The sequence below is a fragment of the Delphinapterus leucas genome, chromosome 20 (genome assembly GCF_059928025.1).
Source record: "Delphinapterus leucas isolate spDelLeu-1000000601 "Yukka" chromosome 20, BTC_Dleu_Yukka2, whole genome shotgun sequence".
Lineage (NCBI taxonomy): Eukaryota > Metazoa > Chordata > Mammalia > Artiodactyla > Monodontidae > Delphinapterus > Delphinapterus leucas.
In genome coordinates this window covers 59,172,314-59,184,894 of record NC_143148.1, presented here as the reverse complement: position 1 = coordinate 59,184,894, position 12,581 = coordinate 59,172,314, and the positions used below count along the sequence as shown (strand labels likewise).

Below are 12,581 nucleotides of genomic sequence, written 5' to 3'. Positions count from 1 at the left end.
TTCGAATGTTGGTGCGTTGGTGCGTTTAATGTTGTTCCAGAGGTCTCTGAGACTGTCCTCAATTCTTTTTTTTTATATAAATTTATTTTATTTTTTTTATTTTTGGCTGCGTTGGGTCCTTGTTGCTGCGCATGGGCTTTCTCTAGTTGTTGCAAGCGGGGGCTACTCTTTGTTGCAGTGTGCAGGCTTCTCATTGTGGTGGCTTCTCTTGTTGGGAGCATGGGCTCTAGGTGCACGGCCTTCAGCACTTGTGGTACACGGGCTCAGTAGTTGTGGCTCGGTGGCTCTAGGGTGCAATCTCAGTAGTTGTGGTGCATGGGCTTAGTTGCTCCGCGGCATGTGGGATCTTCCCAGACCAGGGCTTGAACCCATGTCTCCCGCACTGGCAGGCAGATTCTTAACCACTGTGCCACCAGGGAAGCCTCTGTCCTCAATTCTTTTCATTCTGCTCTGCAGCAGTTATTTCCACTATTTTATCTTGCAGGTCACTTATCCGTTCTTCTGCCTCAGTTATTCTGCTATTGATTCCTTCTAGAGAATTTTTAATTTCATTTATCGTGTTCTTCATTGTTTGCTTGCTCTTTAGATCTTCTAGTTCCTTGTTAAACGTTTATTGTATTTTCTCCATTCTATTTCCAAGAGTTTGGATCATCTTTACTGTCGTTACTCTGAATTCTTTTTCAGGTAGACTGCCAATTTCCTCTTCATTTGTTAGGTCTGGTGGGTTTTTACCTTGCTCCTTCATCTGCTGTGTGTTTCTCTGTCTTCTCATTTTGCTTCACTTACTGTGTTTGGGGTCTCCTTTTCGCAGGCTGCAGGTTTGTAGTTCCTGTTGTTTTTGCTGTCTGCCCCTAGTGGCTAAGGTTGGTTCAGTGAGTTGTGTAGGCTTCCTGGTGGAGGGGACTAGTGCCTGTGTTCTGCTGGATGAGGCTGGACCTTGTCTTTATCTCGGGCAGGTCTGCGTCTGGTTGTGTGTTTTGGGGTGTCTGTGACCTTATGATTTTAGGCAGCCTCTCTGCTAATGGGTGGGGTTGTGTTCCTGTCTTGCTAGTTGTTTGGCATAGGGTGTCCCGCACTGTAGCTTGCTGGTTGTTGAGTGGAGCTGGGTCTTAGCGTTGAGATGGAGATCTCTGGGAGATTTTCGCTGTTTGATATTACGTGGAGTTGGGAGGTCTCTGGTGGACCAATGTCCTGACCTAGGCTCTCCCACCTCAGAGGTACAACCCTGACACCCGGCTGCAGCACCAAGACCCTATCATCCACATGGCTCAGAATAAAAGGGAGAAAAAAAGGAGGAAAGAAAGAAAAATAAAATAAAGTTATTAAAATAAAAAAATAATTATTTAAAATTAAAAAGTACTTTAAAAAAAGAAAGAAGAGGGCAACCGAACCAAAAAACAAATCCACCGATAACAAGCACTAAAATCTATACTAAACAAACCAAGAAAACCCCTGACAGACAAAACCCTAGGATAAATGGTAAAAGCAAAGCTATACAGAGAAAATCACACACAGAAGCATGCACATACACACTCACTAAAAGACAAAACGGGAAAAAATATATATATCGTTGCTCCCAAAGTCCACCTCCTCAATTTGGGATGATTTGTTGTCTATTCAGGTATTCCACAGATGCAGGTACATCAGGTTGATTGTGGAGCTTTAATCCGCTGCTCCTGAGGCTGCTGGGAGAGATTTCCCTTTCTCGTCTTTGTTCTCACAGCTCCCAGGGGCTCAGCTTTGGATGTGGCCCCGCCTCTGCGTGTAGGTCGCCGGAGGGCGTCTGTTCTTCACTCAGACAGGACGGGGTTAAAGGAGCCGCTGATTCGGGGACTCTGGCTCACTCAGGCCGGGGGGAGGGAGGGGTAGGGAGGGGCACGGAGTGCGGGGCGAGCCTGCGGTGGCAGAGGCCGGCGTGACGTTGCACCAGCCTGAGGCGCGCCTTGCGTTCTCCCGGGAAAGTTGTCCCTGTATCCCGGGACCCTGGCAGTGGCGGGCTGCACAGGCTCCCCGGAAGGGGAGGTGTGGAGAGTGACCTGTGCTCGCCCACAGGCTTCTTGGTGGCGGCAGCAGCGGCCTTAGCGTCTCCTGCCCGTCTCTGGGGTCCGAGCTGATAGCCGTGGCTTGCGCCCGTCTCTGGAGCTCGTTTAGGCGGTGCTCTGAACCCCCTCTCTTCGTGCACCTTGAAACAATGGTCTCTTGCCTCCTAGGCAGTTCCAGACTTTTTCCCAGACTCCGTCCTGGCTAGCTGTGGCACACTAGCCCCCTTCAGGCTGTGTTCACGCCGCCAACCCCCGTCCTCTCCCTGGAATCTGACCTCCGAAGCCCGAGCCTCAGCCCCCAGCTCCCGCCCGCCCCGGCGGGTGAGCACAAGCCTCTCGGGCTGGTGAGTGCTGGTCGGGCTGGTGAGTGCTGGTCGGCATCGATCCTCTGTGCAGGCATCTCTCCGCTTTGCCCTCCGCACCCTTGTTGCTGCACTCTACTCCGTGGCTCCGAAGCTTCCCCCCGCCATCACCCCCCCCCCCCCCCCCCGTCTCCGCCAGTGAAGGGGCTTCTAGTGTGTGGAAAGCTTTCCTCCTTCACAGCTCCCTCCCACTGGTGCAGGTCCCGTTCCTATTCTTCTGTCTCTGTTTTTTCTTTTTTCTTTTGCCCTACCCAGGTACGTGGGGAGCTTCTTGCCTTTTGGGAGGTCTGAGGTCTTCTGCCAGCGTTCAGTAGGTGTTCTGTAGGAGTTGTTCTGCGTGTAGATGTATTTCTGGTGTATCTGTGGGGAGGAAGGTGATCTCCGCGTCTTACTCTTCTGCCATCTTGAAGGTCTCCCAGGGTATAATTCTTAAGTGCTTTGGGAGGAGATTTTTAAAGTTGAATTCACATAAAACAAGGAATGATTGTGTATCTTAAAGGCGTAATCTGGGTATCATAGTGCTTAAATTTTATGTCTCGTCACAAAGTTCACCAAGTGGTTTTTACAGAATTCACTTAAAAACCAAGCTATAGGGAGAGTAGGTTATATTATCTCAAGTTAAAGATGAGGAAACCAAGATAACTGTTAAGTAGTAGAACTTGTCCTCGACCAAAGATTGCAGATGTTCAGTTACTCCCATATTCTGTCGTGCTGCACCCCTCGGCTCCCTGCCCCTGGTAACGTCTCCTGCTCCTGGTTTGTCTCTTGCCTACACCCTGGTTAATCTCCTACCCCTGGTCCGTCTCCTGCCTCCACCCCGGCTCCCTGCCCTGTCCTGGTCCATCTCCTGCCCGTGGTCCGTTTCCTGACCTGCACGTGTTTGGTTTCTTGCCATTTTGGAGAAGAGAGCCTGCTCTGTTTTTTAAAATTCTTATTTAAAGGATTGTTGTTTACATTTAAAACCCTGAACAAAGCAAATAATTGTTTGCCATTGCAGACACGGGGGTTCATGAGACGCCAGTGTGTTAATGCAGCACCTGTTGTGTGCGGGACAGTGAGTGGGGTCTACACAGGCCCTTCTCCTGAAACTCACAGGTTACAAAATGAGTCAGGTTTTACAGTGGTTGTAACTTGGAACCATTTCAAACTCAGAACGTTTTTCAAAAGCTATTATCTGTTACCTTGTTTAAAATTATTTTTTATGAAGTATTTCAAACATATAGAAAAGTTGAAGTTCCTCAAACAGATATCTGTGGTCACCATCCATATTAAACAAAGTACAGTTTGACCTTTCAAACCCAGTGACAGTTGTTGTTTACCCTACGTGCAGAATAGAATATTTTTTTTCCTGGAAATTTGCAACGTGAAATCTGAGAAAACTGTGGAATGTGGTGAAGTCTTTTAAAAACTGTGCCCCTGGTTCCTCAGTTCATCTACTTAAAAGCCCTCCTCCCACGGAAGGATGTGTTTGGTGGAGAGGTCACGTGGCTCATCCTGTTCCCAGTGCCCTGCTTTGGACAGCATTCCGGGGAGCTCAGTGACCTGCACATTGGCTGCAGGGCGCCAGACGTGGGTGATCTGAGTGCAGCAGGAGAGTCAGGAATCATGTCTGACCGGTGGGGCTGCTCGGTCCTTCCGTGCATCCATGCTTTCTTCCTGCGAACATCGGGCCCAGCTCTCCGTGTGGAGTAGCTGGGGAGCATCTCTCATTCTTCCGTGTAATTCTGACCCGAGGCCCCTTGGCTTTGCTCGTGGCCACCTGTGAAATTCCCGTCAGGACACACGGTTGCCTCTGTGTCTCTGGCAGAACCGATGCTTTCCTCACACACGTGCTCCCTCCTCAAGGCCCCATGTGTGTTTTGAGTCCTTTGCCACTGAAGCCCCAGGAGCATTGAGCAGGGCAAGGTCGCTGTGCCTCTTGGATGCCTCAGCCATGGCCTCTGGGCTTTGGCTCGGGCTTGTGGGCTCCAGGAGTTCTCTCTCAGTTCCAGGAACGCTTTGCCCCATCTCTGCCCAGCCCGGGGTCTCCACAGCCCTTGCCAAGCTGTAATATCTCCCTTATGAGGATGCAGGGTATTGGTACATAGTTCATTGTCCCGCTTAAAGTTACACATACAGAAAACTAATGTAGTTGTTTTGCAAGACTGTGATTGTATAAGCTGTGTAAGGATGTATCACGTAACTTTCAGAAGGAAAAGACTTTCGGATCCAGGCATGTTATAGTGCTTCTCTGGGCCAGCGTTATTTCTGGCTTCAAGTGCAAACCCACATAGGCTTGCTGTCCTTTCCTATGAATTTAAACTTTAATTAAACCAATAACTTAGTACATACGGTAGCAAACGTACCTTTATTTTAGATCAAGTTCACGTTTTCATGTCACCGCCTTTTTGTTTGTGTTCCTATATTATAACAGAGATTACATCTATTACAATGACCTGTATGCCTTCAACCTGGACGCTTTCACGTGGAGCAGGCTGTCCCCGTCCGGGACTGGGCCCACACCCAGGTCAGGCTGCCAGATGACCGTCACCGCCCAGGGCAGCATCGTCATCTACGGGGGCTACTCGAAGCAGGTAAGACGTGTGTGTGGGATGCAGAGTGACTTCTGTCTGCTGCCTTTTCAGTTTCACCAGCGATGAAAACTTCAAATAATAGTTCATTGGATTAATATGAACAGTCCTTTCTGTTGAATGAGAAGTGGACAGAGGTGGTGTTGATCTGCTCCTGTGTGAACATACTAAGGTTCTTTACAGTTACGTTGCGTTCTTATCCACACGCCCCCGAAACATGCAGCGTAAATGATGGCTGTGGCAGGGAGGTGCCCCGGCCACCTCCTTCCACCCTGCCACACCCCCACTCAGCCAGCGGCCAGCCCTTGTTCTGGAAAGGAAAACTGACTTGGGATTTGTGGTTGTGACCTGCCTGGGGTGTGGCTAGACGCGTGACAGCTGGGAGGGCCCTGCGCAACAGGCGGCTGTCGCCAGAAGCTGTGTGCAGTGCCCAGAACTGATGCTTTATCGCGGTAGATGCTCCTCAGCAAAACCGGGTGACGAACAGCAAGCCCTCGTCAAGCTGATGCCACTTCAGTCAAAGCAGCGCCTGACTCCCAAATGCGGCTTTTCTGCAGCCACACGGACAGCTGGGGGATGATCCGAGTCCCTTTGATTCAGGAACCACTCACGCCAGGCCTTCGGCATTGGATGGCAGTGAGAAGCTGCTCTGTCGGCACTCACGGGGGATTTACCAGAGTTGGTGATAAAGGCGTGGGTGTGGCACTGGGGTTCTTCTGGGCGGGAACGCCCTCCACAGGAGCTGCGTGGTACACGTCTCTCTCAGATGTCTTTGGGCTCCATTAACACTGTACGAGACAGAGGTTTGCGAGCAGCGGAAGGAATGCTCTGTCAGGTGCACGCCCAAGTCGGCGCTCCGTGGCGTTAACGTCCACTTCCCCTTGGGGACGAGCTGAGACCCCGTGCAGAGCCTTGCACGCCCTGGGGGAAGTTCGACAGCTCCAGAGCTTCACGCACATTCTGCGTCCTCCTCTGGTCCAGTGAGGAGGGTGAGTGTCCGGCCAGTGTGATTCGCGTTACTGGAAGGACAGCGCAGGCCACTGGGTGAGGGACTAGCGCACGGGCCTCTCATCACCCCTGTCAGGAAGGGGGGGTGGAGTGGGAGTTACATGCTTCATGGGGAGCAGCCTCCTTGCCTCCCCAGCCCCGGGCTCTGCCACGCCGGCCACTGTGTGGAAGCCGTGGCCCCGGGCGGGCAGAGCGGCGTTCTCAGGGAGGGCTCTGGCGTACAGGCCTCGGGGGGTGTATTGAAATGTGACAGCATGAAAGTTCCCCTCAGCTCGTTGGTTCTAAGGAAGGAAGGTTGCTGTCGGCGGAGCAGTGCCGTGGATGCCCGCAGGTGCAGGAGGGCAAGGGGCTGAGAGGGAAGGGCTGGAGCCCGGCTGTGATCAAGTTTGCGACACAAGCAGACGGCACTGAATTACTGCAGTGTGCGGCCAGTGGGCAAGGCCTCGTGTGGATTTATTTTTTTTAATTTATTTTATTTATTTTTGGCTGTGTTGGGTCTTCGTTGCTGCATGTGGGTTTTCTCTGGTTGCGGTGAGCGGGGGCTACTCTTGGTTGCGGTGCGTGGGCATCTCATTGTGGTGGCTTCTCTTGTTGTGGAGCACAGGCTCTAGGTGCGTGGGCTTCAGTAGTTGTGGCATGCGGACTCAGTAGTTGCAGCACGTGAGCTCTAGAGCGCAGGCTTAGTAGTTGTGGCGCATGCGCTTAGTTGCTCCGCGACATGTGGGATTTTCCCAGACCAGGGCTCGAACCCGTGTCCCCTGGATCGGCAGGCGGATTCTTAACCACTGTACCACCAGGGAAGCCCCTCGTGTGGATTTAGTTCCTGAGAGTGCTGGGCTTTTGGCCTGGAAGGGTGGGCATGGGAGTGGCAGCCACTTGCCCTGCTAGCCTGCTGGAAAAGAGGACTATGCAGTCTCAGTGCAGCGTGAGGACTGGGGTGCCGCTCGGGAGAGTGAAGTGTGTGGTCTGCCCAGCGTCGTAAGCCTGGTTTGAAGCAGCAGACCCGGTGGAGGTGGGCTGTGCTGTCTGCAGCTCAGGAAAGCTCTTTAAATGGCTGTGCCGGCTTCTGCACAGAGCGTTTGATCCTCGCACCGAAGCTCGAATCCCATTCCTGGGAAGGCGATGGGAATTGAGGGCACAGGGGTTGGAGATGGAGGGTGGCTGTGTAATGATAGGAGGGTCCCTGCGGCGACCCCGCCCATCCAGAGCAGGGCTCGGCTCGGAGCCACAGGAAGCTCTGAGAGGAGAGCTCTGGGGTGTCCCCAGCCTGTGGTCATTTATTCCGTTCAGAGGCGGTCTGGATGGAACCTGTTGTGTTTCAGATTTTGAGGCTGGTCTGAAGGCTAGCGAGTCACCTCCATGGGAGACGGGACCACAGGCTTGGGGGGCCTTGCGTGGCTTGGCACAGCACGTGGTATTTGTCACGGCTCCCTTTTCCTTTTGCAGAGAGTCAGGAAAGATGTGGACAGAGGTACCCAGCACTCCGACATGTTCCTGCTGAAGGCTGAGGAGGGAAGAGAAGGTACATGCGCCGTGCAGGTGACAGACCACGCGGGTGGTCAGTGTGTCGCTGGGGGAAGCGGGCAGAGGGTCACAGGGCTGGTGGGGCACTCCATGAACAGCCCCCGTGTCCTCTCCGGGGCGTTGAGGACGCACTGAGTTAGAAACACAGGTGATGTCAGTCCATCCACAGCTCCCTTCTTGGGGGCGGGGCCCCGGCATCTGTGTCATCTCTCATTTGTTCTAGCTTAACGTTAGGGCGTAGACTTTTGGACGGCATCTTGTGGGGTTGAAGTGCCCACTGTTCGTTTGGTTTTTTATTTGAAGCATAGTTGATGTACAATGTTGTGTTAGTTTTAGGTGTACAGCAAAATGATTCAGTCATACATACGTGTATATGTTGTTTTTCAGATTCTTTTCCCTTGTAGGTTATTATAAAATATTGAGTAGAGCTTCCTGTACTATAGAGAAGGTCTTTTGTTAATTATTTTATATATAGTAGTGTGTACCTCTTAATCCCATACTCCTAATTTATCCCTCCCTGCTTTTTCACTTTGGTAAGCATACGTTTGTTTTCTTTGTCTGTGAGTCTGTTTCTCCTGTGAATAAGTTCATTTGTATCGTCTTTTCAGATTCCACATGTAAGTGGTGTCAGATGGTGTCTGTCTCTGTCTGACCTCACTTAGTACGATCGTCTCTAGGTCCCTCCAGGTTGCTGCAAATGGCATTGTTTCATTCTTTTTCATGGCTGAGTGATATTCCAGTGTGTGTGTGTGTGTGTGTGTACACACACATCTCCTATATCCGTTCCTCTGTTGATGGACAACAGGGTGGCTTCCCAGTGCTCATTTTTCAAGCTCAGAAGTCGGGAGGTGATTAGTTTGCATGGTGCACGTGATGGGAGAGGGGCCTGAGCGGATGGGGCCCGTGTGGTCCTGGCTGCCCCTTGGCCCCTGTGAGACCCGTCTCCGTAAGACAAGAGGCCTGCTGGGCAGGAACGTTTCCTCTTTCCTGCTGTGACGTTCTTCAAGCAGAGGCTGCAGAAACGTCACATACAAGGCGTTTCTCAGGTCCCAACCACGCCGGATTGCGGTGACTGACGGGGACGTGGGAGCCAAGGTTTAGAGCCCCTTTTACATGTCAGCGCACTTGAACTTGAAAGTGGACTGTGTTCTAGGCAGTGGGACCCCAGCCCTTGTGTTCAGCCCCCGCGTCTGGCCGTCAGGCCCTTGGCCCCCAGTGAAAAGTACATGGCGTGTCCTGAGACGCATCCGGCACAGCCGGGAAAGCGACTCCCGCAGCCACGTGCAGGGCACGCTGGTGCTTCTCCTCTTCTTTTTAAACGTTGAGATGCTGGTTGTTGTGAGTGACCTTGTGGCCCACAAGTCATGCCGCTAGGGCTGCGCCTCCAGGGGAGGCTTGCTGTTGGCTGCTTCTCTCGCTTCTTTTAAATGTTCATTAAAGAAAAAACATCCCAGTTCCCTTTTCTGGACATGTTGGGAAGACTCCCACATGTTTTGTGCCAGGCCACATCTTGAGGGTTGCTGCGTAAACACGGCGCCCGCCTAGAAGGAAGGACCACAGTGCGTGGCCCACGGGAGGTTCTGGGGGTGTCTGAGGTCGGAGGGCCCCGCCCGAGGGCACAGTATACGGGATCCCCCGGAGCTGGTGCGCCCACCTCTCCCTCACCCTTCACATCACAGCCGCACGGCGCCCCTGGGCAAGTGTTGGGAGGGTGTGTGGACAGGTTTCCTACCTCAGTGCAGACTGACCCTCGAGGAGGAGGCATGGCCTCCAGGGTGTGCCGGACCCGCAGGCACAGAATGACGGCCATGGCATTCTGCAGGCCCCCCATCCCTATTTCCTCTCCTCATCAGGCAGATGGGCCTGGACTCGGGTCAACCCTTCCGGAGCCAAGCCCACCCCAAGGTCCGGCTTCTCGGTGGCTGTGGCCCCGAACCATCAGACGTTGCTGTTTGGGGGGGTGTGTGACGACGAGGAGGACGAGAGCCTGGAGGGCCACTTCCTCAGCGACCTGCACTTCTACGACCCCGTCAGGAACCGCTGGTTCGCGGGGCAGCTGAAGGTAGCCTGGGCCCCAGACCTGCAGCCAGCGCAGGGCCTGCCCGGCTGTCACCTCCATCAGTGATGCCCAGGGCCTCCCTGGTCCCTCTGTCTGTGAGGCTCTGTGGAGCTGCCACCATCTTTACTGTCACCGTAAGCAGGGACCGGGTCACCTCTGCCCCTCCTGCCGGCACCAGCCTGAGAGACGCGGCACAGTGGCTGCTGTCCCGGGAATGACATCCCTGGGGGCTTCATCAGGTCAGGGGCCTCAGAAGCAGGGCCCTGTGGCCAAAGGAGGGCGGATGGTCCACTGTGTGGCAAAGGCTGGCTCCGGTTGAAGTGCCTTGGCGCCTCTGAGGGGAGTCGGGCAGCATGTAAGGGCTGGTATCTGCCGCCTGTTCCCCTCAGAGGTCACACCAGGCAGGGGTGGTGTGCTCCCTGGGGAGGGGCAGCAAGTGGACGGGGGTCCTCTGGCTGTCGGGTGCTCGCTGACCCCCGTCCTGAGTCGCGGTGCCTTTGCTCTTTATCAACAGGGGCCCAAGGTGGAGAAGAGGAGGCGCAGGCGGGGCAAAAAAGGGGAGCCCAGGGGTGCCAGCAAGCAGGAACTGAAGGGGACTGGGGCCCAGGAGCCCCTGCAGGTGGTCAGAGAGCTGGTGGCAGAGGACGGGACCGTGGTCACCATCCAGCAGGGGCTCGCTGCCCTGGGCCCGGCGGGACAGCCCGAGTCCGACGACAGCGACGATGGCACCAACGAGGCGGGGGTCCCTGCAGTGGAGCCTAGCCCCCGCTCCAGCGCCATGCTGGCCGTGAAGCATGGGCGCCTCTACCTCTATGGGGGCATGTTTGAGGCTGGCGACCGCCAGGTCACCCTCAGCGACTTGTACTGCCTCGACCTTCACAAGATGGAGGAGTGGACCGTCTTGGTGGAGATGGATCCAGGTGAGGGGGTAGCACCTCTGGAGTTGCCTCGGGAGCCCCCCCAACTTGTCTGCCCTGCACCCACAGAGAGTGCTGCACGCCTCTGCCCCCTCTCGCCCCCGTGCCCTCAGTCCCGGGGGGAGGGCCCTGTTGCCCAGGGGCATGTCTGTGCACGGCCATCCCTGCAGGGGGCCTGAGGGAGGGAGCGGGCTCACCCCGACACCACTTGTAAGCCTCGGACCTGCACCGGCAAAGCGGACTGGATGCATGTTTTCCCCGCGGTGCGCGTGTGTGCCCAGGAGCAGACTAGCGGCCCACCCGTCTCCGCTGCCGTGTTGCACCACAGGCTGCGCTGGACTCGGTCACTGCGCAGTCCTTGGGTCTGAGGCTGAAATCCCTTACAATCCACACGTCTGGGCAGAGGCCCTGAGCGGCTGTGCGAGACGACTGCTGTCTTGGAGCGCAGATTCTCACTCTGCCTGTCTCTGCCTCGACACGTGGGGATGTGATGTTTGCCGTGAGCTCCAGACGTGCTGGGGTCGGGGCCCCCGCATGCACATCCGCGTGTCCAGGCAGAAGGTGGGCTCCTGGGGGCGGCCGCGGCTCGCCTGCAGTTTCCTCGGTGCCCTGGTCGTGTTGACACTGGTTTTTGCTTTTGCTTAAAGAATCTCAGGAGTGGCTGGAGGAGACGGACTCGGAGGAGGACAGCGACGAGGCCAAGGGCGCCGAGGGCGGCGGGGAGAGTGAAGAGGACGAGGACAGCGGCGAGGAGGCCAGGGGTGAGTGTGCCACGGGGGCCGCGCGGCCACAGCCGGTGCTGAGGAGGGGCCCCAGGGCTCACCGCTCAGGTCACTTCTCTGCCGGAGCCCTCATTTTTGTCGGTGACGAGGGTACGTAAAATTTTGCCAAGTTTCTGTTAAAATTTGACTTTGCTATGTAGGTGTGCTCCTGAGGCCAGCTGAAGTGTTTTTTCTAACTGTGTCTGGAGCACGTTTGAGCATTCGCTGTTTAAGCAGGGTCGTGACGGCCTCCGTGTAAATCCGGGTGCTCACAGCACGTTCGCTCCTTCCCCGACTGAACCCGTTTCTTTCTTATTCCCCTTTCCCCACAAAAGAGCAACGCCCCTCGGCGGCGCCCGGTGAGCCATTCGCAGACTCCCTGCCCAGGACCGAGCAGTAGTGGGCGAAGCTGGCGCGGACGACGCCGGGCCCCAGAGAGGAGAGTTCTGAGAGCCGCCCGGGCCGTGGCCGTGGCTTTCTCTGATGGCTCAGCCTCAGCCGCGCAGCAGCCAGAGCTTAGACTGAGGGGGTGGGGTTCCCTGCCCTCAGTGCGCTGCGTGCGGTTTAAAATAAACTGGACTTGGCAGGGGGCTGCTGCCGCGAAGGTGGTCTTTTGTGCAGCCTCCGGGCCCCGGTGGTTCTGGCGGGGCCTCTGGCTGGGTCGGGGCCGAGCTGATGGTGAGGGGGAGCCGCCTACACGGCAGGCGGCACCTTGATCGTGAAGTGGAACGCCGCGGGCTTTGCGGGGTTCCCTTCTGCAAAACTAGGAGACGGGTTCTGCCCGCCTGCACGTTCAGCCGACTCCTTCCTTTTTAAAAATTACCGGTAGCCGCCCAGCGCCTCCTGTACGCGTTTTCTCGCTTCTCTGGAGAATAAAGCCTGTTGTGGGCTGGTCTGCTCGCTCTGCCATGTGGCTTTGCCTGGGGTCTCTTGGAGTGCCGTGTGCGCAGCTCCTCTGGCCGCTCCCCACCTTTGGGGAGGAGGTGGTGGAGCTGTGCTCTGCCCTCTCCCCTTCGGGCTCAAGGTCGTCATTCGCACAGCAGCAGAAGAGGACAGGAAAGCGGAGGGCGGGCCCCTGTCCCCACACGGCCTCGCCGGCCCCTGCCGGGCACGCTCACTGGCGCCTGCTGCAGGGCTAATGGCAGGAGGCTGCTCTTCATTTATGCAACTGGGGCAGAGCTTGGGCTTTGAATTCACACCAGGTGAATTCACCTTCATCTAAAGGATCATCAGTAACAAGAAAGCAGGGTTCTTAGTTTTCAGTGACAGGCCGAACAGCCCATCGTTACCTTGAACGGGCCATCCTGCTCATGACCTGGAAGTTAAAAGTGGAGAGTG

The 12,581-nt window shown here is 55.4% G+C and overlaps 1 protein-coding gene across 5 annotated transcripts in view; it reads left to right on the top strand.

Annotated features, from left to right (window-relative positions):
• The window catches only part of KLHDC4 (kelch domain containing 4), a 70,740-nt gene that overhangs the window by 43,847 nt on the left and 14,312 nt on the right, over nt 1-12,581 (top strand). For 3 of the 5 annotated variants that reach the window (XR_016391053.1, XR_016391052.1, XM_089903390.1), the window contains exons 7-11: nt 4,818-4,977; nt 7,429-7,504; nt 9,360-9,568; nt 10,080-10,485; nt 11,130-11,243. Coding sequence is in view for 3 of the 5 variants with exons in the window: in XM_089903390.1 (XP_089759516.1) it covers nt 4,818-4,977; nt 7,429-7,504; nt 9,360-9,568; nt 10,080-10,485; nt 11,130-11,243 (965 nt within the window). In the remaining 2 variants the exon portion in view is untranslated. Of the gene's footprint in view, nt 1-4,817; nt 4,978-7,428; nt 7,505-9,359; nt 9,569-10,079; nt 10,486-11,129; nt 11,355-11,578; nt 12,153-12,581 lie in introns of those variants that run through there. The other 2 variants (XM_089903391.1, XM_089903392.1) reach the window with 2 other exon arrangements.